Source organism: Equus asinus, chromosome 8 (assembly GCF_041296235.1).
Source record: "Equus asinus isolate D_3611 breed Donkey chromosome 8, EquAss-T2T_v2, whole genome shotgun sequence".
NCBI classification, from domain to species: Eukaryota; Metazoa; Chordata; class Mammalia; order Perissodactyla; family Equidae; genus Equus; species Equus asinus.
This window is the reverse complement of record NC_091797.1, coordinates 80,092,145-80,117,077: the sequence shown is the minus strand read 5'-3', so window position 1 is coordinate 80,117,077 and position 24,933 is coordinate 80,092,145. Positions and strand designations below refer to the sequence as shown.

The window sequence follows — 24,933 nt, the reverse complement described above, 5'->3', positions numbered from 1 at the left end:
TGTGGTTGGAAAAGATGCTTGATATGATTTCCGTCTTCTTAAATTTGTTGAGGCTTGCCTTGTGTCCCAGCATATGGTCTATCTTTGGGAATGTTCCATGGACACTTGAGAAGATGTGTATTCTGTTCTTTTTGGATGAAGTGTTCTATATATTTCTATTAAGTCCACCTGGTCTAGTTTTTCATTTAAATCCACTATTTCCATGTTGACTTTCTGTCTTGATGATTGATCCATTGATGTAAGTGGGGTGTTATGGTCCCCTACTGTTATTGGGTTGTTAATATCTCTGTTTAGGTTTGTTAATAGTTGCTCTGTGTACTTTGGTGCTCCTCTGTTGGATACATATATGTTTATAAGTGTTATGTCCTCTTGGTGGAGTGTCCCTTTTATCATTAACACTGTCCTTCTTTGTCTCACATTCTCTTTTTTATCTTGAAGTCTACTTTGATATAAGTATGGCGACACCGGCTTTCTTTTGTTTGCCATTAGCTTGGAGTATTGTCTTCCATCACTTCACTCTGAGCCTGTGTTAGTTTTTAGAGCTGGGATGTGTTTCCTGGAAGCAGCATATTGTTGGGTCTTGCTTTTTTTATCCATCCCGCCGCTCTGTCTTTTGATTGGAGAACTCAATCCATTTACATTTAGAGTGATTATTGATATATGAGAGCTTAATGCTGCCATTTTATCACTCGTTTTCCAGTTCTTCTGTATTTCCCTTGTTTCTCATGCCATGTATTTCAGACTACCAATTCAGTTTGGTAGTTCTCTTTGATGATTTTTTAAATTTTCTCTTTATTTATCATTTATGTCTCTGTCTGAGTATTTGTTTAGTGGTAACCATGAGGCTTGTATAAAAAATCTTGTAGATGAGATAGTTCATTTTCTGGTCCCATCTTATTTCCTTAGACTAAGCCGATTCCATCCCTTTGCTTTTCCTCTTCGAAGTAATTGTCATATCTTATTCCATCGTGTGTTGTGAGTTTGTGGTTAAAATGATGACATTATATGTATTTTTGATGTTTTCTTTCCCTTTATCTTTAATGTTATAATTAAGTGGTTGCTAACTTGTTCTGATAGAAAGCTGCAATTTTCTGATTTTATCTACCTATTTATCTTCTTGCTCAAGGCCTTATACCCTCCCCCCCCCCCGCCTTTTTTTTTTAGGTATTAGGGTCTTCTTGAGCATTTCTTGTACGGGGGATGTTGTGGCAATGAACTCCCTTAGCTTTTGTCTATCTGGGAAAGTTTTTATTTCTCCACCATATCTGAAGGATATTTTTGCTGGATAGAGTATTCTTGACTGAAAATTTTTGTCTATCAGAATTCTGAATATATGATTCCACTCTCTCCTAGCCTGTAAGGTTTCTTCTGAGAAGTCCACTGGAAGTCTGACAGGGGTTCCTTTGTAAGTTATTTTCTTCTGCCTTGCTGCCCTTAATATTTTTTCTTTGTCATTGACTTTGCCAGTTTTACTACTAAATGCCTTGGAGAAAGTCTTTTCATGTTGACGTAATTAGGAGACATATTAGCTTCTTTCACTTGTATTTCCAACTCCTTCCCCAGGTTTGGGAAGTTCTCTGCTATTATTTCTTTGAACAAGCTTTCTACTTCATTCTCTTTCTCTTCTCCCCCTGGAATACCTGTATTCCATATGTTGCATTTCCTCAATGAGTCAGACCTTTCTCAGAGAAGTACTTCATTTCTTTTTGGTCTTAGTTGTCTCTCCTCTTCCGTCTGAAGCATTTCTATATTTTTGTCTTCCTGACTGCTAATTCTCTCCTCCGTAATATCAGCTCTGCTATTCAGGGAGTCCAGATTTTTCTTTATCTCATCCATTGTGAGTTTCATCTCCAACCTTTCTGATTGGTTTTTCTTTATAGGTTCAATCTCTTTTGTAAAGAATTCCCTCTGTTCATTAATTTTGTTCCTGATTTCATTGAACTATCTTATTTTCTTGTAACTCATTGAGCTGTTTTATGATAGCTAGATTATAAATTTCTGTGCTTCAGGAGTGATTTCTGGTTGCTTATCATTTTCATTCTGGTCTGGAATATTAATATATTTTTTCATACCGTTTGACAGCTTGGATTTATGCCTCCGTGTAGTGATAGTATCTGATTGCAGCTTCTACCTCCCACCACTGTGTGGGTGCCAAGATCTGTGTATTCTGAGCCCGCCGCAACCCTGGCTTGCTTGCACACAGCTGCTGCTTTTCTGTCATGTGTGTGAGTGCTCTGGGCGTTCTGGCCAACCGGCTGAGCTGGAACACCAGGCAGCGGGAGGGGGGCCGTCTTTCCCCTGCGTGATCCTGGAGGCGTTCTTGCTCTGCCCTCACTATCTGCCCTCCTGGGGTGTTGGCTCAATGAAGACACCCCCGCAGTAGCTTAGCTACCTCTGTGTGGGGCTTTCCCATGGGGTGTAGGGGACTTGGAGAAAGAAGGTGTTCCCGCAGATCACCGCCTCGCCCCCTTCTCTCAGAGCTACGCGTCCTGGGTTGCTGCCGCTGGGGAAGGAGAGGAGATCTCCTTATCTCCTTCCACTTCCTTCAGGGGGTCCAGTACATGCACCTTCAGTGTCTGGCTGCCTGGGTCTTTCAGATGTCATTTGTGTTATGTGAATGTTCTCTGTTAGTTTATGAGTGTCCTTTTCATTGTATCTTAGTGGGGAGAGTCTAAGGGAAGAGCTGACTCTGCTGTGATGCTAATGTCATTCCTTCTTTTTTTTTCTTTCATGCATTTATTTTTTTAGTAACCCTTCAAAAATGTAAAAACCATTCTCAGCTTGCAGGCCATACAAAAGTAGGCCGTGGGTGATATTTGGTCTGTGGGCCATAATTTGCCAACTCTTGCTCCAGATAAATATCTAACACAGACAAGCGTGTACATTTTTCAGGCTTTGACGTGGAATGTCAGTTGCCCGCTGAAAGCATTGCTCATTTATACTCCCTTTGGCAGAGTGTGTGTGTGCCCATTTCTGTGCACCCCGGATAGCAATCTTTATCAATATGACAGGTGATAATGGCATCTCATCTTAATTTATATTTTAAATTATTAGTGAGATCACTAATTCTTTGACATTTGTGAATCACATGTATATCCTCTTTAGCAAAATGCTTTATCATGTCTTTTACCCTTTTTTCTCTTGAAGTGTTAATCTCTTTTTAATTTTTATTTATTTTTTGCTGAAGAAGATGGGACCTGAGCTAACACCCCTGCCAGTCTTCCTCTACTTTGTATAAGGGTCGCCACCACAGCATGGCCACTGATGGGTGGTGTAGGTCCATGCCCAGGAACCACACCCGGGCCACTGAAGCAGAGCATGCTGAACTTGACCACTAGGCCACAGGGCCGGCTCCTAAGTGTTCATGTCTTTTGATAGTCTGTATCTTTACTAATGTTTAAAAAATTTATGAAACTTCTGAGTAACAAACACTTGGGTTATACAAGATTATCTGAGTTGTCTGATAATTTAGAGTTACAATTTTTTCAATACCAACATGCAGAAAACCACATGCTTTAATCAAGAAAGTAAGTAACCACTACACAGCTTTTTGCAAAATTAATACACAGAAGATAGTCACTTCTTTTCCTTTCCACAAACAATAACAGAAACTATAATGGAAGAAAAGCCTCTTTTTATATATCAACAAAAAAGAAATCTCTAGGTAGTCTAATGAATGTTATGTTATGTGTGTGTGGAGGGAGACTGTAGATGTTCTAATGAAAGTTTTATAGGTTCTATATAAAGAAACTGTTAAATTCTACTGAGAGATTTAAAAGAATACTTACTTAAACAGAAAACCATAGAGTCTTAGAATGTAAAAATGCCATTTTTTCCTGACTAGTGAATAAATGAATAAATTCAATTAGATCACAGTTTTAGTTTCCTATGATTGCGGAGGGGGTGGAATGTGAAAACAGGCAGGAAGAGCCTGTGAGAGTAGGCCCGTATAAGATACTGAAGCATGTTTTGGAGCTACAGTGATTAAAACAGTTTGGTTCAGGTAAAGTTGTTGACAGGTTAATAGAATAGAAGAGAATTCAGAAATAGTCTCATATGTATATAAGCATTTAGTTTAGGATAGGGCGTTTCATATGAATGAAGAGGAGAGATTTTTCTTTAGATAGTAATTGGACAACCAGTTAACGTTTTTGAGGAAAAAATAAATATAGACCCTGTCTTACTCTGTATCAAGATAAATTTCAGATGCATCAAGGATTTAAGCTTAAAAAAATGAGACAAAATTATTAGGAGAAAGCATTGATGAAGTTACTTGTAATCTTGGAATGAAGAATGTCTTTGTAAGCAATTTGCAAAACTGTGTAGCCGTAAGAAAAAGGTGGATTAAGTGGCTGCATAACAATTAAAACTTCTATAAAGTCAAAAAGTTACAGACGTGTAACACAAGCAACAGGCAAAATCTAGTTTCTTTAATTAACAAATAGATAAATAGGTATTGGGACCTATGACTGAATAAAAAAAGGGACAAAGGATAGGAGGTCTTCTAAGAAAAAAAATCCAAAAGTGAAGACACTTGAGTCCATTCATAATTAAAGAAATACAAGTCAAACCTGGAAGGTTACGTTCTGGAAAAACTTTTAAAGTTCAATCGTAAGTCACTGCCATGCACCGTTGGTAGACGTGTGCAGAGCAGCCTTTTGGAGGCAGCTTGGAAGTGTCAGTCAAAATTAAGAGCCTGCATGCCTTTGACCGAGCAGTTACCTTGCCAGGAATTTGAACCACAGGCGGATGGCCTAAGTACATGCACATTTCAATGCAAGAATGTTCATTGTAGCATTCTTCTATTACTGCTTTTAACTGTATTCTATTTATAGCTTGATGTGTTGATTTGTGTCATTTTATTTATAAAAACAAAGAACTGGAAACAGCTTTTGAGCTCTGTCACTAGGGAAGTGCCTAATTTAGTGAGTCTCAACTGGGGACCATTCCACGTCTGCCCTTGGCCCCCTGCTCTTGGCAATACCTGGAGATGCTTTTGATTTTTGCCACTGGACAGAGAGCGGGTGTTACTGTAGCGGTTAGAGGGCAGAGATGCTGCCAAACATCCCATAGTGCATGGGACAGGCCCCTGAGAGAATTATCAGTCCTGCAATTTCAGTAGTACCAAGGTTGAAAAACTCCAGGTCTCGTTAACTTGAGGTTCACTAAAGTGTGACACACTGAAACAGTAGACAGTGATGTGTCACTGAAAAGGCTGTGCTGGTGTGGAAGGTCCCCAGGCTGTATTATCCAGGGAGAGTGCCAGGCGTGGGACCGGGTGGACAGGTGGATTTTACTTTTTTTCCAGAAGGAGACACAGACACCCACACATGTTCTGCAGTATGCTGGATTTCCCAATAGCCACCTAAAAATGAGGGAAAAAAGTTTTTCTGGAAGAATTTGATAAATTGGCTTTTTTAAGAAAATTGAGGTACTAGTGGGAAAAACTCAGAACTTCGGTGTTTCTTCCTTTATTTTGTAGTGCTTTGATTTGTGCGGTTGCCTGGGCGTTATGAGCTTCTCCCTGCTCGTTCTCTAAAGGGTTTGCCCCAGGACACAAATGAAGATGGTTTCACTGCTTTCACTTTTTAGTAAGAAGCCCACGAGAGTGGTCTGCCTTGGCGTTGTAGGCCATTTTTGTTTTCTTGTTTGTACTCTTCGTTATTTGCTAAAATTTCATACTCTGTGTGTTCGTGCATTTTTAAAAATGTGTTTAAATCGCTCTCTTGTCCAAACTAGAGAAATAATGAAGAAAATGGGGGACCATCTTCAGCAGCTCCTTAAGTTGATGTGCACCGTCACCGGGAAGTAACGCATATTCAGGCTTTAATGAGAAGGGAAAAAGCCAAACTTAACCCCAGTTATGTATAAAAAGGTAGTTAGGAAAAAAAGATCAGAAACAATGCCTCAAAATGCTGCTGCTGCTGATTTTGTATTTATATTCTTCAGTTCTTTTATTTAAAAAAATTTTTTTCCAGGGTAGTTTCATTTTAGGATGGAGGAAAGGTGTATAATTTAAAGGAGAGAAACCATAAAGGAGGAAACACTTTGGTAGCCTTTGTGAATTCAGAAATTCAGCCCACATTTCTTTATTGGGTTGCGCTTTTGTTATTGGACTGATAACGGAGGAGAAAACTTTCCTGCTCCTTACAGAAAAACGTTGTGGAATTCCTGGCACCCCTGAAGCCGGTGGCCATTCGAATAGTGAGAAATGCTCACGGGAACAAGACAGGTGAGGGCTGGGGTGTTCCGTGTGCGCTGGAGCGGCCGGTGGTGAAGGTGGAAGGTCTGGGCGGCTGGACCGGGGAGAGGTGTTAAGGGTGGCTTTTGTTTTTCCTGTTTGTGGTCCCCAGTTCTGTGGATGTGGTTAAACTGCTCAGGACAGGGGGCTGCCTCTTGTCGCCTGCCTCTGGCAGCCTGGTGTGCAGTTTTCACTTCTCTCTTCTCTCACCTCCTCCCCCTCAGCCTGCATTTACACCAGTGGGCTCACCTGTCCTGTTTAAGCCGATGTCCCCGGTGCTGGGTTTGCAGGGCGAAGGCCGTGCACAGCTCTGCTGACACACAGTGCTCTGAGAATGTGTGGTTTCGTCCCCATGTCACCCTTTCCTCAGGTTGCCCTCTGGGCAGCCAGCCCACTCCCTGGGCTTCCGAGCCCTGGGTTCTGGCTATGCTGGGGCCGGGAACATGCTGGAAGGAAGGGTCTGAGCCTGGACGGGTGGGAGGCTGCCTGTGCCTACTCGTTGGCCAGGCCGGGAGGCTGCAGCACACGCAGCAGCAGAGTTCTTGCTCCTCAGAGAACCACACTGAGGCCCCCTGGCCACAAGGAGGCTGGGCTGTGCTGGGCGTGCAGGCTTCCTTGGCAGGAAGACACTGGCATGGGCAGAGCGCTTGGGATCTGCTGGGTTTGGAGTCTGTGTTAGGGGTGGTCTCTCCTTCGAGGGTCTACACTGCCTGCCCAGCTCTCCTCTCAGCACCAAAGCCCTGCCAACCAGGCACATCCGCTTAGTGGGTCATCCCTCTCTCCTTGCAAACCTCCCCGAGGGCCATACGGGGAGGAGTGAAGAGCCCCTGCTCGGGCTCACATCCCAGCCCGGCCCCTTACCATCACTTCCTGTGACCTTGGCCCGGCAGTTTAGCCTCAGTTTCTTCATCTGTGCGATGGGCAGTCCTGTCTCCTTAAGTTGCGAGGATTCATGAGTTAATACGTGTGCAGCATTAGAACAGTGCTGAACGCCTGTTGCACATTCTGTGAGAGCCGTCGTTAACATCATTGGTGGCCGTGGTGGCACCCCTGCCTTCATGGCACTTCAGAGACCAGAAGGGTGAGCAGGGGTTGGCGAGCGAGACCAGGAAGGAGCATGTTGGAGCTGTCAGGGCTGAGAGAAAACCATCTTGGAGGCCCCAGAGTTGGGAGAGCTGACATCTGAGCGTGACACTTTTGAGGAGCTGCAGAATGTCCCCACAGAAGAGCTGGCGAGGAGGCAGGGCCTGCCCTCTGGCCTGGGTGCTCAGTAATGACTGCAGCCCGGGGCAGGGGCCCACTGGGGGCTTAAAGCAAGGGGAGGCGTGATGGGATTCAGAACGGTCCCCTGGCTGGGGAGGCACGGGTCCTGGCACAGAACCTAAATATCCTTCTGATGGAGGCCAAAACCCCGAGAGCCGTTTTACAGCCGTGACGCCTGCCCTGCTGCCTCACGGGGTGGGGGCCCGGTGAGGCTGGGGATGTGAGGCCTCCTGTGCTCTGGGAGAGACTCCCCATGTTGTTCCTGTGTCAGTCAGGCAGTCCGTGGCGGAGTCCCTGTGGAGATGGCCCCTCTGGTGCTGATCTGGGTCACAGTACGGCCTCCACGGGCACATCTCCTCCAGGGAAGGCCGTGGAGCAGGCCCTGGTCATGGTGGGGTGGGCTGGGAGGTAGGCCTCCTGTGTTTGTGACTCCTGTCGTCCAGCATCTTCATCCATAAAACCGGCCCACGGGGTCTAAAGGCTCCCTGTAAGGGGAACTTTGGCCAGGCGGGTGGGAGGGAGTCTGTATTTTAGAGATGTGGCAAAAACAGAGGTTTTCCCCCACTTTCACTCAGATTCCCGCAAACGGCTCGCACAGTGTGGGTGTTCCTCGGGGGCTTCCACGAGTGTCTGCGGGGCCTGCAGATTTCACCTTTGTCATTGTCTTTTCTCAGGGTACGTCTTTGTGGATTTCAGCAGTGAAGAGGAGGTGAAGAAAGCTCTGAAATGCAACAGAGAATACATGGGTGAGAACCGGGATGGCGCCGTCTGCACGGTGGAGGGCTCCGTTCAGTCGGTTGTTGACCCCGCAGGGTGTTCCTGAGGGTCCGCTGTGTGCCAGGCACTGTTCTGGGCACTGGGGATACCGTGGTGAGTGGAATAGCCAAGATCCTGGCTGCCCGAGAGCCAGCACGGAGGAAACTTCCGTGGAGCGGGGAGAGACGGGCAGTAATTGAGTGGGCCAGACTGTGGGAAGACACAGAGCAGAGAGGGCCGGGCTGGAGGGGGCGTGTTTTTGAACAGGACTGTGTCTGCTTGGGCCTCATGGAGAAGCTGATGTTGGAGCAAAACCCAAAGGAACAGAGAGTGCAAACTCTGGCCTTGTGGGGCAGGCTGTTCCAGTCCAGGAACAGCAAGTGCAAGTTCCTGGAGTCAGGAGGCTACCTGAATGACATCCAAAGAAGTGATCTTTGGTCCATCGCTGGCATGGACAAGTGATTCAGATCGAGCCGTTGATCACTAGTGAAGGCATGAATTCCGTTAGGGAAGGTGGGACACCTAAGGAGTCTTGTTACCAAGTCAGGAGGTAGATATTTATTGAGCACCTACTGTGTGCATGTGGCGACGGTGGTGGTCATGGTCTAATCAGGCACCCATGGCAGTGCATGTAAACAGTCATCAACAGTACAAGGTGACTCTGCAGTGTTGGGTCGTCACATGACACCCTTCCTAGGGCACAGCAGCGAGCACTGCCAGGGAATGTGCCGTGCCATTTAGAGGATGTGGCACTGTGGATTCGGATGGCCCAGGCAGGCTGCCCGCAGGGTTGAAACTGAACTTGTGGGAGAGTGAGAGTCTGAGAAAGGGCCTTTGATTCCGGCATCGGCTCAGGCCGCCACCCCGGTTAACAGGGCCTCGTGTCGGCTGTAATCAGCCGCTGTTGCCATGGCATCTGGCAGGCAGCAAAGAAGAGTTTGGAATTGCCAGGCTGGAGTCCCTGGCAGGTTCCGGGCCTCGCCCAGGAGCCCTGACTCCTCTCCTCCTACAGGTGGGCGCTACATCGAGGTGTTCAGGGAAAAGAACATCCCCACGGCCGAGGGGACCCCGAAGAACAGCGCCAAACCCTGGCAGGGCCGGACACTCGGGGAGAACGAGGAGGAAGAGGACCTGGCCGACTCAGGGAGGCTCTTTGTGCGAAACCTGCCCTACACCAGCACCGAGGAGGAGCTGGAGCAGCTCTTCTCCAGATACGGTGAGGGTGTAGCCCCGCTCGCCGCACACGCCGCAGCGCAGTGGCCTAGAGCAGGCAACCTGGGCTCGAGTCCCGTCTGCCTCCCGTCAGCTCTTGACCCTGGGCTAAGGACTTCACCTCTTGCCTCAGTTTTCTCATCCATAAAATGGGGCCAGCAATCCCTGAGCTGCTTGAGGATGCGACAGCAGAGCTCGTTGTAATCGGCCGCATTACCGGCACCTTCTGCTGTCTGAACCCAGCCTCTTAGCTTTCGCTCTCTGAACTCAGAACTAACAAGATGTGGATCCACTTTTCTGAGATATCTCTTGCTGTTTGAACTCTCGCCACTCAGTGTTGGAAATCCAACAACTATGTAGGTGTGAATGTGCGAGTGCCCCTCCGTCTGAGCTCTCTGCCGGGTAAATAGCCTTGCCGTCAGAGCAGAGCATCCAGACAGATGAGCGTGAGGGTTATTTTTATTGTTGTCATCGTTGCATTCTTATTTTGCAGGACGTGAACTGGGGGCCCATAGTTCAGTTTGGCACACAGGCTGTGTATGTTTGTGAAGTCATGGTTGTTGAAGGGAAGGAAGTTTGGGTTCAGAATGGGGGTGAGATCTTGATGCTTTTGAGATCCCTGGAGTGTCTCCCCACTTCTTTCGGGAGGCCGGCTCTGGGTTGTGGATCAGAGCTCAGTTGAGTGCCTGTCGTGGGGACAGGGAAGCCTTGAGTAGGACTCTGCCATCAGGCAGGTGGGGTAGCCTCCCAGCCGGTGTCCACTGCTCGCCAGCCCCTTCCGCCCAGGTCAGTGCCTGGTTTATGTAGCAGGGCCGGGCTGCACAGGAGATGGGGTTGTTAAGAGACTGTAAGTGTTGGTTTGGGAAGACAAAGACCGGGGTGGAGGTGGGCGCACCCTGCTGTGCAGAGTGGAAACCGATTCAGAAAAAGTGCGTGTGAGTGTGATAATCATCTCATTACAAACGCTCCTCTGGCACTGGCATTGTTGAAGGCACTGCTTAGCACACTGTGCCTATCCGTGCGGCTGCCCTCCCAGCTGCCCCAAGAGCTCGGGGCCCTGTTAGGCCGTGTTACAGATGAGGAGGCTGAGGCGCGCAGGAGCTAGTGCTCACCCGAGGCCACAGAGGCACTAGGTCGGGGAGGGAGGATCCAGCCCGGGTGCGTCTGTTTTTAGGATAGATGCGTGAAGGATTGTGAAAGGACACCCTTAACCTCTGAGGCAGTCTCAGGGCACCCTCTTGCCACATCTTCCTGGGGCCGAGTGAGCGGCTGTGACCCAGAGCAGCAGTGCAACGTGCACACCAGTTAAAACCCATCGCCTGACGAGTGCCCAGCATGTTTCTTGCCCGGCATGCAGGCCCGGCCCTGGCCCGCAGGACACTGACACCTCTCCTGTCCGCAGGGCCCCTGTCTGAGCTCCATTACCCCATCGACGGCCTGACCAAGAAACCCAAGGGCTTTGCCTTCGTCACTTTCATGTTCCCTGAGCACGCCGTGAGGGCCTATGCGGAGGTGGACGGGCAGGTGTTCCAGGTGAGTGCTCACGGCGGGCAGGGCTGCTGGGCCCAGGTGATGGGGAAAAGTGTGTGTGGGCGCGTGTGTGCGTGTGCACGTATGAGCACGTGTACCCACGTTTTGGGCCTAAGAAGATGCACCCAATGGTGTGCCAACCACCTCCTCACGCGAGCTCCTGGAGGGTGGTGCCCTGGAGCAGGGCTCCAGTCATCCTGTTCACCGATCTGTCATTGGCACCTAGAGCAGCCCCTGGCACATAGTAGGCACTCAGGAAGTGTTTGTGGAATGAAGAAGTATGCTCTCCATCTCCAGAAAGGCCACATGGAAGAGGAGTCAGGAAGGAGAGAGTTGTGACGTGGTCATATTAAATGGCCGCAATAGAATGTAGGAAACTCTTCTCTTTTGTCCCAGTGTGACCACATAACGTGCTTGGTGCACGTGGTCAGGCCCCACCTGTCTCATCTCCCATTCCCTTTTTTTCACTTGTTCGTGATTTCTGGATCTCCTTGTGGTCGCCAGGCCAGACCTGGCTCCCACCTGCATGGAGCTCACATGCAGAGACTTCTGTGTGCAGAGAAAGATGGGGCCCGGGCTTGAGGGGGTGGGGGTGCTGCAGGTGTCCCTTATAAACTGATCAGCTTCCCCTGTGATGCTCTGTCACCTGGCCCCCATCACAGTATCAGATGCCTGTGTCACGTGGCCACGGGATCGTTCTGCCCAAGGCCCTGTCTTCCATGAGGGTTTCAGCACTGGGTCCAGCCTGCTGGCAGAGAGGCTGACGTCTTGGGGCAGGTTGTAGAAGCGCCCTCCCCCTTCCCTTTACCTGCTTGCCCTGCACCCCTCCAGGGCAGGATGCTCCATGTGCTACCATCCACCATCAAGAAGGAAGCCAGCGAGGACACCGACACCCCAGGATCGTCGTCTTACAAGAAGAAGAAAGAGTCTAAAGACAAAGCCAGCAGCTCCAGGTCCTTACCCACTCCTGGCCTCTGGGCCCTGACCCAGCTCTGCCGCCTTCGCCCCGCCCTCTCCCGGCCACCTGGGTGCTTTGGCTCCTTGGGGTGGGCTCAGCCTCTGATCCATAACCTCGCTGAGCCTCAGTTTCCCCATCTGCGAAGTGGGGAGAATCTCAGTGGTGCTTTACTTTTGCAGTGTTGTAAGGCTTCAGTGAGGTCAGTGTGCTCAGTCCCTGGCAGAGAGGGACTGTTGATAGCCTTGTAGGTGTCATCGTCACTTTCCCTCGGGTCTGGGGGGCATGGCCCGCAGAAGGTGACTGGGAGGAGGAGGAGGCTTGGGGGCTTAGAAGGCAGGCCGATGAGCTCCTCCTTAGAGGTTTTGCTTCTGAAAGAGCATTCCGCTCCAGCCGCGAGCTGACCTCCCTCTTCCGCCTCTGCCTCTCAGCGCTCACAACTGGAACACGCTGTTCATGGGCCCCAATGCAGTGGCCGACGCCATCGCACAGAAGTACAGCGCCACCAAGAGCCAAGTGTTTGACCACGTGAGTGAGGGGCCCGTGTGATAGACCCAGCTCGGGGCCAGACACAAGGGGAGAAGGGCAGGGGAGGGGGCGTTGTGCTGGGGGCATCTGTGAGCTCGGGGCCTCTGATGCTGACATCACGGGCATCCTCTGGGGCCTCCCCTCTGGAACATCCCATCCACCCTCTGGCCCCAGCTCCTCGTGGGGTTGTGTGGAGCAGGCCAGAGAGCATGGTTGAGGATGATGTCTTCAGCCCACTTTCTTGAGCACTTGGCTGTGGGGTACTCCTCACCATGGCCCCCTGAGCTGGGTGCTCCTACCATCCCCACTGCCAGATGAGGAAACCGAGGCTCAGGAACACAGAGTAACTTGCCCAGGGTCACACTCCTGGGAAGAGGCAGAGGTGGGATGACGTCAGGTCTGCCTGACCCTATGCCCTTGCTCTGAGCCAGGGTGCACACCCCTCCAGGGGTTGTCCCCCACTTCCTCGGCCTGCCGGCCCGCATCTTTAACACAAAGAAAGGGGGAGTCATTGGTCTCTGTCCCTTCTCCTCTCCCGGATCTAACCTTGTTCCTCCTGACTTTTCCCGGTCCATCTCTCTGGCCCCTCAGATCACATACTTTCCTTCAAATGCATGTGTCTCCAGTTAGACCACGGCTAAGTCCGTCTTAGGCAAAACTGGTTTTTCAGCCAGTCAGCAAACGATGGCCATGGATCTGGCCCATAAACTTCTCAACCCCCTGTCGTTCACCCTTCTGCCCGACACTCCAGGTCAGCGCTGTCGTTGAGAATAAATGTGAGCCCTGTATGTAATTGTAAATTTCCTGGTGGCCACATTTTAAAAAAGCAAAAAGAAACAGGCACAGTTAAATTTCATCTGTTCTATTTAATTTAGTGCAGCAAAGATATTATCATCCAACATATGTGCAGTGTAAAAAATGACAAGATATTTTGCATTCCTTTTTCTCACTAAATATTTAAAATCCGGTGAACGTTTACACTTGCATACTTCTCGATTTGGACACGCTGTGTTTCATGTGCTCAGTGGCTGTATGTGGCTTGTGGCCACCCTGTGGGGCCGCGCAGCTCTAGGCCTGAGCCCTTTGGGAGGGCGGCGGTCAGTTCCGATCCCACAGCACCAGCAGAGCACTGGGAATGCAGCAGGGCCCTAAAGAGAGACGGTCCTGCTCTTCTAGTGCCTTCTAGTGGAGGAAGACACAAAAATAAGCAAAGGGGTGGTGTGTTGGTGTGATGGCCACGGGGAACAGTTAAGCCAAGCAGGGGGACAGGGGATGAGGGTGAGGACGGGCGGGGCAGCGAAGTGACAGTTCAGCAGAAATTAACGGGATGAAAGAGTGTGGCTAAGAGCCGTGTAGGCAGGCAGACTCATTCCTAAGGTGGGGATGAGCTTGGCGTGTGGGAGGAACAACGAAGAGACCCGTATGACTGGTGGAGGGAGTGACAGGGAGAGGGAAGCTGAGGCTGGAGAGGCCGGCCTGGGGTCCTTGCTCTGCTGTGGGAGACGCAGACGCCAGAGCCATTGAGTCAGTGAGTAGACAGACAGGGGTGTCGCCGGCCCGTCTCCAGCCGAGCCTCCTTCCCAGGCTGTTGGGAGGTGGGAGGGCCGACTGTCACCTGCCCGATGGCCGATGGGGCCTCTTCCTCTCCCTGCTCCCACAGGAGACCAAGGGCAGTGTGGCTGTGCGCGTGGCCCTGGGGGAGACGCAGCTTGTCCAAGAAGTACGCCGCTTCCTCATCGACAACGGGGTCAGCCTGGATTCCTTCAGCCAGGTGGGTTCTTGCTCCGGGCTCAGCGAGCCACTTGACTGCTCAGCCAGCAGCTGTGGTGAGCTGGGAGCTGACCTTCAGATCAGGAGATGCTGCTGGGTCTGAGGGCCTGGCCTCTCAAGGATGGTTATCATTAACTTTTAAATTGTCTCTAAAGAAAATAAGAAGTGTCGTATGGGCTCAGACAAGGGGCCTGTCGGGGGCCACATGCAAGAGGATCACTTTGCAACCCCCAGTTTCTCCACACAGATCAGAGGGGCCCAGGCATCCTGTTCCCCCACCCAGCGCCTTACTGGGAGCACCTCTGGCCTGTGTGGGGCTTCAGACCTTTCTGGGACCCAATAGGAACGCGTTCAGCACCTCCATGTGCTTCTCCACCAGGGAGGAATTCTTAGGTTTGAGGACGCTTCACTTTAGAGGGTCCAGTGAGGCCACCCAGCATCCTCCCCTTCATTTTACAGACTGGGAAACTGAGGCCCAGAGAGGGCAGAGGTGACTTAAATGTCAAACAATGAGTGTGTGGCAGGAGCCTGGATTCTATCTCAGGGCTTCTGACCCCCAAACAGCTCTTTGCTCAGCTTGACCAGGCCTCGGACGTGACCTTAAGATGATGGGTAGGAGGGGGGGATGGGCAGGTGGACGGAAGGTAAGTAAGTAGATGGAGGGATGCGTGGATGGGTAAATTAAAAATATATATGAATGGCTAACATTTGCTAGCAGAACACTCTTAGAAGCTTCTGTGTTTTGTTAACTCGTTTCACTCTCCTAACAGCCCTGGGAAAGCAGCACTTCTGTGCTCTTGTTGTTCAAAAGGGACCACAGTGACAGGGGTGAGGTCACTGGTCCTGGGTCACACAGCTCGTCACTGGTGGAGCTGGATTTGAGTGCAGGCCCTAGAGTCTGTGCCCCTACCCATTACACTTGCAGTGGGTGGCCCGTGACAAGCCCACTCGTGCGCAGCCCTCCCTGCCTGCAGACGGCTTCCGCCCTGCTCGCCTCACTCGGCCCTCAGGACAGCGCCATAGGGCTGACAGCATGGGCATCACCCTGAGCCCACTTTGCAGATGAGAAAGCAAGGCCACGGGGAGAGAGTTGCCCCCGGGTTTGAGGTTAGATTTCTGGCTGAGCTGAGCTCGTCCCAGACGCTCCATGTGCTGGGAGGTCTCCCTGAGATGTTTTGGGCTCTTTTATGCCTCTCCAACGCTGTTTTTTAGTAAAGTAATTGCTGCTGTTTCCCAAGTGTTTATACTATACACGCATTGCTTTTGGCAACCCATCTAATTAGATCCTTTCCTGGAGTGACCATGAAATAAGTGCTGCGTCCTTCTGTGAGGGGCGGGCGCTCAGGCACAGCTCAGGACATTTCTCAGGGCCATCTGTCTGTCCGGCATCTTAGTTTGGATTTTTTCCAAAAGCCGACCCTGAGACAAAGGTCCAAGAGCAGGCGGTTTGCTGGGCAGGGCCGACAGCACTGGCGAGAATGGCCAGGGGAGGCGGGGGCCCCGTACAGGGCGTGCTGATTAGGTCCTGCTGGTACAGCAGCGGGGGGAGGTTTATCGGGGGACACTGCAGAACTGACACCGCAGAACTGTCCCACCCAAAGGACAGGGGATGTGCCAACTCCTGAGAGCCAGGGCCTGCTCCCGGAGGTGTGAACGCTCAGCACTTCACTCTTGCCACCCGTGAGGCAGCAGGCGGCCTGCGGTTCCAGGGAAGGGCTCTCGGCACGGAGATGTGGATGCTGGACATGGGCAGACTGGGCTGGAATGCTCTGGAAGGTCCAGCGAGGGCTGTGGTTGGGCACTGCAGAATCTGCCACAGCTCAGAAGTGGCAGGGTCGGGCTTTGGCCCAGGGGTCCAGCTCTGGAGCCCTCACCCTTATCCATTCCTTGGAGCCGCCTCTCATCCACGGGGCAGCGTGCCCAAGGGGGTGGGGCCTCCCGAGCCCGCTTCCTAAGTGCCTGGTACCTGTTCCCAAGGGGCACCTGGTCTGGAATCCACCACGCAGCAGTGCTCATGTCAGGGGCCAGGGACCAGGGACCCTCCCTCCTGTGGACCCATGTGCATCCGTTTCCTCCCTGCAGGCTGCAACGGAGCGGAGCAAGACCGTGATTCTTGTGAAGAACCTGCCGGCGGGCACCCTGGCGGCTGAGCTGCAGGAGACCTTCGGCCGTTTTGGCAGCCTGGGCCGCGTGCTCCTGCCTGAGGGGGGCGTCACTGCCATTGTGGAGTTCCTGGAGCCCCTGGAGGCCCGCAAGGCCTTCAGACACCTGGCCTATTCCAAGGTGGGCTGCCCAGGATCAGCCTCAGGGGGAGGTTGACGGGGGCTGAGGTGTGGACAGTTTTAGCACAGACCTGGCACACGGGAGCTCTGCCAAAATCCACCTGTCTCTCTCAGGCTTGTGAATATCATCCCACCCCTGAGACTCTTCAGAAGGGGAGGATGCGGGGGGAGCCCTGACCACCCTCCAGAAAGCCCACCTCCGTTCCTTGCCCGGCTCTGGCTTTCCTTGGCTTGCTGTTCCCATGGGAATTTCAACTGTCATTCGTGGTCCTTTTGCTATCCTGTACCTGTGATAACTTGAAAGTCATTCTGTGGGTGAGCCGTCTCCTATTTCTATATATATGTACACACACGTATATTTTAACATTAGTGTATTAGTTTCTCATGGCCGCCATAACAAGTTATCCCAAGCTTGCTGGCGTAAATCAGCAGAAACTTAGCGTCTCATGGTCTGGAGGTCAGAAGTTTGAGATCAAGGTGGTCACCAGGGCCGCGCTCCCTGTGAAGGCTCTAGGGGTGGGTCCTTCCTTTCCTCTTCCAGCTTCCATTCGCGCCAGGTATCCTTGGCTTGTGGCTGCATTGTGCCAGTCTCTGCCTCTGTCTCATGTGGCCGTCTCCTTTTCTCCATCTCCACTCTCCCTCTGCCTTTCTCTTACGAGGACACTCGTCGCTGGATTTAGGGCCCACCCAGATAATCCAGGATGATCTCACCTTAAGATCTTTCAGTTAATGACATTTGCGAAGACCTTTCTTTTAATAAGGTCACATTCGCAGGTTCTGGGGGTCAGGCCGTGGACACATCTTTTGGGGGGGGGGACTGCCATTCAACCTGCTACAAGTAGCTTTTGTTTATCAGGCACTATAACGCTGCTGTGCAGACTATTTATCAGTATCTTGTTTATCTTTTTTAAAAAAACTTATGTTTTTTTTTTGCACACATTTGAGCGTGCCCTGCCTGTGAGTATGTGTATGTGGCGAGAGAGGGAGCGCGTTCTTCCTCCGGGAGAGCTGCCCGTTGTCGGTGATTCTGCTCCCCATCCCTCCTGCTCCCCATTCATACTCTAATGAGAGAAAACACGGGACACAAATGTGTCCAATGACGGCACATGCTCAGGCCTCTCCCCTGAGCCCCAAGCTGCAGCGGGGCCCCCGTGTGTTCTTAGGGATCAGGGAGCAGGCAGAGTTCTGGGCTGTGCTCCGCCTCCTGCCTCCCTTCCCTGGGGTGAGTCAGCCAACCTCTCTGAGCCTCGGGCACTTCATCGACATCAGGGACTGAGTCCCTACCCTGCCCCTGTCTCCACAGTTTCACCACATCCCCCTCTATCTGGAGTGGGCTCCAGCGGGCGTCTTCTCCAGCTCAGCCCCGCAGAAGAAGGAACCCCAAGATACACCAGCGGATCCTGCGGAAAAGGCCAGGGCGGTGCCAGAAACAGGTAAGAGCTGAGTCTGAGATGAGGGCGTCCTGAGACGGGGGATGAGGGAAGGAAGGAGAGCAAGGGACAGCAGCGAATTGTTTATCAGGTGTTCGGCTTAAAGTCCTTATTCATCCTGGAGACCAGGGCATCTCAGACTCTTGGATTTTATAGGCATATAAAATGTCCTTAAAAAAAGAGCATAAACGTTATGGCTAGAATATAAAGTAGTCAGCTTTTTAGCTTGTCAGTTAAAGGATTTTAAAAAACTAGCGTCTGTCAACAGCAATTCAGAACAGAGCATGTGAAAACAACAGCACGCCTGGTGACTGGGGGTGGCTGGTGGAGGAGTGTTTATTCTCCAGGGTCCGTGGATGGCACAGCGCCCTCTGGTGTCCAGCAGCTGCAAAGGCAGGACAGGGAAGGGACAGTGGCCCCACCTGTGAGTTAATGCTTCGCAGTCAGAGCAGAGGGGGCGCCGTTGACCCTTGGCCATTGGCACAGTTCTTCCTTCTCGGGACTGTTCTGCAAATTGTGAGACATTCTGCATCCCTGGACCTTGTCTGCTGAATGTCAGGAGTGTCCCCAGCGAGCGTGATAAATTCCCAGATGCCCTCTAGGGGGCGGTGCAGCCCCTAGTTGAGAACCACTCCTTCTGGGGACCATGACCGCATCTTAGAATCAAAGACCTTTAGAGAAGTTTTGAAAAGGACCCTGGTAGTCCTTTACCCAGGCATTAAGATTTTGCACAACGGTAACACCCCTCTCCCCTACCGTACTGTTGGGTTACCAGTTTATTAAAATAAGGATTAAAAAAATAAGTCTCCCATATACCATCTCCGTTGTCCTCGTAAAAGAATGGGTGTGTTTTACAGGAAAAAGAAATATGCGGGGAGCAAAATTCTCAGATTGAAGAGCAGTCCTTTAATCAGCTAGACCCGTTGTCTGTAAACCTCCCGAGGCCGTCTGCATTTCTCATCTCCTCATGGTTAGCAGACCTTCAGGACTGGCCCTGGCATGCAAGGTGCTTGGGAACCACTGGTCTCGAAGCCTTGTTCTAGTTGGGAGGGAGGATGCTTCAATCTTTGAGGCTCTGAAGGTGTCCTGGTTGTTGGGGTTACTGATTATTGGTCTAACCCTTGCAGAGCCCCTCACTAGCCCCTGCCTGTGAATTAGCTTGTCCCCAGATGGAGTTCTGCTTCCATCAGGAGGAAGGTTCCTGTCCTCTCTGTACCTGTGGAGGTTGGGGCGGGCCACACTTGTCTTTGTGCTCAGGCATCTGCACACAGTAGGAGCTTGGCCATGTTGGAAGTGAGCCAGTGTCAGAGCAGGAGTGGTGATGGTGACGTCACAGTCGCAGTAACAGTCACGGCTCCCATTATGGGTACCTGTTTATACCACCCCTCAACTTGCCCTTCAGTTCGTTTCATACACTTATCGCTTCCCAGGACTGCATCATAGGTGGGTTTTTTCCTTGGCGTCTGTCTGTCTGACTCCCCCACTGGAGTGTCTGTTTCACAAGGCAGGTACCTTGGCTGCCTGCTCACTGCTGCACCCCAGCACCCGTGAAGGGCCTGCACCTGGTGGGAGAGCAGCGAGTGGGTGCTGGGTGAAGCCCAGGGCAAAAGCGGCATTTGCTCCGAGCCAGGCCCTGCGCGAAGCACTTCGGGTTCCTCAGAATGTGGGGCTTACGGCTCCTGGAGGATTACCATCTTCCTTGTCCTCTGCTAGCTCTGCGACTGGGCAAGCCGCCGTCTCCTCTGGGCTCAGTGTCTGCGTCTGTAAAATGGGCGTGATAACCGCACCGACCTCTTGGGGCTTTTGTGAGAGTGCTGAGGTGCTGCCCGGCTGTCCCCACCGCTCTGACCCCGTTGTCGATGCAGCAGCCTAAGCCGGAGCGCACGGCCTTTAGTACAGCCCTGAATACCAGCCGCTGAGCTGGCGTGACCACGCTGGGCACAACACGGACCTTCTTCCCCAGGAGCTCCGGGCTGGTGGGGGACAGCTGAGATGTCACACTAGCAATAGACGTGGGCCCTGGAACAGATATGTTCTAGAGCGCGAGGGAGGCATTGCAGAGATAGTGTACCCGGGTCTGAAGTTGGAGCCCTGCCCGCCCCCGGGGCCCGTGCTCCCCGAGCCTGGCTGCAGTGTTGGGAGCATCCCACACAGACTGTCCCCCAAGCCCTGCTTCTTAGAGGGCTGGTTTCCAGGGTCTGACCAGGACTCACAGAGGAGCCAGCTGACTTTGGCCCAGGAAGTTGTGTGAGTCTGTGCTGATTTCAAGCCCTGCTGAGTCCCAGGTCGCTGGGTGGAACCCCAGAGCTGCTCTGCCAGCTCTTTTTGCCCTTTCTGTTCCTTTCCTTACACGTATCACATAGACAGTCCCCTCCCCGTCCCCGTGCTGACCCTTTCCACCCACTCCTCCCCCCACGCCCGCCCTCTCCACATTGTTCCTGAAGCTTCCGCAGGCCCCATCCCCATTGCGCGGGGCCTCAGCCAGCCCCCCAGCCCTGGATTCAGAGGCTCCGAGGCAGGCGGGCAGGAGGGGAGTGGACGGAGCTTTCCCACCCCTTGCTCTCCACCCAGCCCTCCGTTCCCAGTGCCGGCCTCGAGGGAGGGGGCAGCGTGTTTTATCTCCCCACAACCAAGACCCTCACCTCCGGATGAAGGGCTCCGAGCGGGGGGAGGTCCTGGAAAGCTGCTCGCCGCTGATAACAGTCTGTACTGCCAGCGCACCGAGAGCGGGCAGGGAGGGAGCCTCCGCAAATTCGGCAGCCTGATTATAATAAAGCCCCATGTGACGCCGCGTGACCGGATTTTATTGTGCTCACTACAGATGGAAGCACATTCTCCCCGCCTCTCCCAGCCCGCCAGCCCACCTTGCTTTAAATCCTGCCTCCCCCGCCCTGCTCCTTTCTTACTTCTTCCCTCTTTTCTGCTTCCTGGTGATTTTGTTGGCAAACATCTGTTTGAGTTTCACAATACTGTGTTTTTTCTTTCTAGCCTTTCTTTGTCTCCCCACTCGGGCCAGGGACAGAAGTGCTTTTAAAAATGACCTTTGGCTTCGTCACTGTGGCTCTTGGCCATCTCCATGCCTCTCTGGACGCGGGCATGGCCCCAGCAGGGCTTGACCTTGCCACTCGGGGAACAGGAGCTCCTCCTGGGCATGTGGCTGGCAGGGACGCCATCTCCTGGACTCAGGTGTGACGCTGGCTGCGCTGCTCAGAGCAGGCAAGCCACCCTGCAGCGGGGCGGGAGGAGGGCTGTGGGCTCCCAGCAGCCGCTGTCTTACTCTCATGGCTTCGGGCCTGCAGGGTTAGGGATGGACAATGTTTTCCCCTGGATTTCTCGTCGAGGCCTGGCTGGCCAGTGTGACAGCAGGGGTGGTGTGAAGACTGATGAAACTTGTGGGTGACTACAGGCCCAGCACTGTTCTGACAGGCTTCTGCATATTAATTCTCGTGATCGTCCTGCAAGTGAGCTCTGTTCCCATTGTCCCCTTTTCTAGATGGAAAGAAGGAAGCACAGAGAGGTTGAGTGACTTATGCAAGGTTGCACCTCTGGAGTGAGCCGGGATGTGACCCAAAGCCTCCAGCTCCCAGGTCCGTGCTCTTAGCTGTGACCCACAGCTCCTCTCAGTCCCACCAAGTGCCTGTTGCTGAGCACTGCCGGTGTTCCAGGCGCATGCCGAGGGCTGGACGTAGCATCACCCACATATATTTTTGGAGCGTGCACCCTGGGCCCAGAGCTGGGGATTCAGTGGTGCCTGAGGCAGATGTGGTCCCGACCTCAAGGAGCTCCCCTTCTACTTGAGCACACAGACAGAGAAGTGAACCAGTATGGTGATTTCAGAACGGGAAGGGCCTTGAGGAGAGGCACCCAGGGGAATGTGATGGACAGTGGCTGGACCTGGGCTGGGGACCCGTGGAGCTAGAGTGGACAGGAAGGGCTCTGAGGGGAGGACATTCGAGCTGAGACCTGGTGAGAAGCGGCCGGGCCTGGGAAGGTGGGAGACGAGGGGAAGGGGCAGAGGACAGCGAGCACACACGCCCTGCACTGGGGAGGGGTGGCAGGCTGGGCGAGCAGAACAGAGGCCAGTGTAGCTGGAAAGAGGGATAAGGGACAGGGTCGGGGGAGCTGGCAGGCCAGGGACCCGGCTGAGTGAGGAGGCTGCTTACTCGTGCAGACGAGAGGCAGTGGAGCCGTGGACCAGGGCCCAGCACATGGGGACGCTCCCATTTCCAGACGACCCACAGAGTCCAGGTGTGTGTTCTAGCTGAGATGCTGAGGCACATGGTGAGCCGGTTGCCCAGCACAGCCAGGAGTGGTGTGGCCACCACTCCGACCCGCATTCCCCTCCTCTCTAAGGCCAGTGCTCCCCAGCTCTGTGCTGCCTCCTCACTCGGTCTCTGGGCCCCCTCCTCATTTTTTCCAGCAGATTTCAAGACCATGATGCCCTTGTTAGTCAGTCTTGTTAGTTCTCCCAGCATCCCGGGAAGAGTTAGAAAAGTGCGCGGAGGGCGTTGCTGTGGGAGCAAAGGTTTAAGGAAACAGTGGACATCTCTGTGCTGTTGGAGGAAGAAGGCCAGGCTGCATTTGGTCACATCTTTTATTGATGTTCCTCCTGGATTTCGGGGGTCAGGGATGTAGGTTGACTGATGAGAAGGGGGAGCAGCCAGGTGAGCCAGGCCAGCCGCCCACCCGGGCAGGTGATAGGTCCTGGCCGTCCTCACAGTCCCCCTGGCTCTAACTGGGCTGGGGTGAGGGCAGCTTACCTACCAGGGAAGGGATCCATCTATTCCCCGGCTGCCAGCCCTGACTGTCAGCTCAGCCCAGCTCTGTCGCTAAACCCAAGCACCACGCTCTCCTGGGCAGGTGCCTGTGATGCTTAAACAAGCCCCTTGAAGCGGGCCGGCCACTGCTCATGGGCAGGGAGGCGGAGTGGGGTGCACTCTGGCCATGCTCAGCCACTGGGCTCCCCTGAGCTGTTGTCCTCGTGGGGTTTCGAACCCCCAGAATGCTATGCTGGGAACTGGCTGGATTCCAGCCCTTGGGGGAGGCAGGGGGAAGGGTCTTCAATCTTGGCCGGCGGTCTGTGTGCAGGTTGGGTGTGGGGAACAGAGCACGAAGCCCTGATGCACTGGTTTCTCTGTTGACACTGTCTGGTACAGAGGCCACATGCCATTGAGTTAGTTGCCAAGATTTAAACCCTGGGGGTTTTCCAGTAAAAACTGGATTTTCAGCTTCATACGAAGGGTCTGAGCATTTGACCACTCTGGGTTGACCTTCCCACATGGCAGCAGTTGGCCAGTGCCACAAAGGGACTCCCTGTTGAACTGGCCAGTAAGCCCTACTGGTCACCATCATCCCCACCGTTGTTTTCTTGATAAGAAATTTTTTTAGTCTCCCAGGAACCTCTCTACCAACCTGAAGTTGCCTGAGACGTGTTAGGGTTTGGATGCAGCAGCCCCCAGAAGGTTCTTTGGAACCCCCACTTGTGATGTGACTCCCGTGGTCATTAGTGAGACAGTACACTGACAGCGTCTAGCTGAGTGCCTGGCTCGTGGTGGGGTCTCATCAGCGTCCTTCCTTTCTCCTTTCATCTCCCAGATGTCAGATGCGAGGGGAGCCACTGCGGGGGAACGTCATTCCCAGCTGCAGATCGTGGTTTTCCTTTCCACTGAAGTTCTCCGTCAGAACCTCAAGTCTTAGCTCCTTTGCCTGGCTTTGCTTCCCCATCGTTAGTAACGCTTGTTCCTCCTGCTTTGCTTTGAAAGTTGAGTTTTGAGTACAAGTGGCCACCCCATGGAGTCCCTTGTTGGGTAAATTGTGTTAATTTCCTGGGCCGGGGGAGGCGCCTTTATGTAGATTTCTTCTTTTTGTCCTGGAGTGAGAGTCTGGGTTCTGGGGTCACCTCCGAGGGGCGAAGGCTGCCTGTTCAATGACGTTAAACAGACAACATTATCCGCTGTGGCCGGTTCCATTAGAGCTTAAAAGGGTTGTTTCCTGACACAGTGGTTGAAGCTTAATTAGGACTTGCAAGTGCTAGGCTTGTGTGAGAAAGGGCAGAGGAGACAGAGGGCTTTGGTGCTTGGCCTGAGAGTGTGGGGGATGGATTTGAACCCCACAAAGCCTCCTTGGGTCATGCAGCAGTTTGACCTACTTGAGTGCGGGGGACAGCAGGTGTGTGCAGGTGTGTGCGGGGGAGGAAAGGCTTGTCTTCATCAGCGCCCGGCCGGCGCGCAGAACCACCTTGCTGGGCCCGTGCCCTCCAGGTGTCGGGGCTTGGATCTTCCGGGAGGGCGGGCCCCCGCTCGCAGCCGTGAGGGCACAGTCTGATGACGGCTTTGGAGAGTGCTGGGGTGGGGTTGACTTCAGAAGCTCGCCTCTGGAGGGGGAGCTGGGAGTTTGACCCCAGGCCCCCATCTGGTGCCTGGGGGGAAAAAGGGGGAGGTTGAACCAAATCGAACACAAACCTGGCAGCAGGATTTCTCAAGAGGTCATGCCACCGTGACCAACCTTGGGAGGCTCCCGTCACCCTTGGGTGACATCTGCATTCGTCACTAAGGCTGACCGGCTCCCTCGTCTCCTCGTGACACACACATACACACGTGTACACACTGCCAGCTCACATCAGTACATTGCTCTTCCCTCCTCCTGAAATGCTGTTTTCTCAGAGTGGGACTGGAATAGAGGGTGGAGCGGGAGGACGAGACAACAAGCCTTTGTCATCCCATTTTTCCAGAAATAACCAGAGCGCCTCATGCATTGCCTTCCACTTTCCTCGTCTTGTGTGTGTTCCTCAGAAACTGTGTGTCTAGACTGCGATTGGGTTACTTTATATATTGTTTTATATCCTAACTTTTCTCTTAATTTTTATGTTGTAAGCGTCATTCCATGTTGTTAAACATTCTTTGGAAGCATCATTTTTATCAACTACATATTATTTCAGCCTTTGATGGCACTGTAGCTTTCCTAATC

The 24,933-nt window shown here is 52.5% G+C and overlaps 1 protein-coding gene across 2 annotated transcripts in view; it reads left to right on the top strand.

Moving 5' to 3' along the window:
• The window catches only part of RBM19 (RNA binding motif protein 19), a 131,455-nt gene that overhangs the window by 13,974 nt on the left and 92,548 nt on the right, over positions 1 to 24,933 (top strand). For both annotated transcript variants that reach the window (XM_070516126.1, XM_014858617.3), the window contains exons 8-16: positions 6,154 to 6,232; positions 8,179 to 8,250; positions 9,273 to 9,476; positions 10,875 to 11,005; positions 11,834 to 11,955; positions 12,389 to 12,485; positions 14,146 to 14,256; positions 16,338 to 16,538; positions 17,841 to 17,970. In XM_070516126.1, the coding sequence (XP_070372227.1) occupies positions 6,154 to 6,232; positions 8,179 to 8,250; positions 9,273 to 9,476; positions 10,875 to 11,005; positions 11,834 to 11,955; positions 12,389 to 12,485; positions 14,146 to 14,256; positions 16,338 to 16,538; positions 17,841 to 17,970 (1,147 nt within the window). The remainder of the gene's footprint in view (positions 1 to 6,153; positions 6,233 to 8,178; positions 8,251 to 9,272; positions 9,477 to 10,874; positions 11,006 to 11,833; positions 11,956 to 12,388; positions 12,486 to 14,145; positions 14,257 to 16,337; positions 16,539 to 17,840; positions 17,971 to 24,933) is intronic.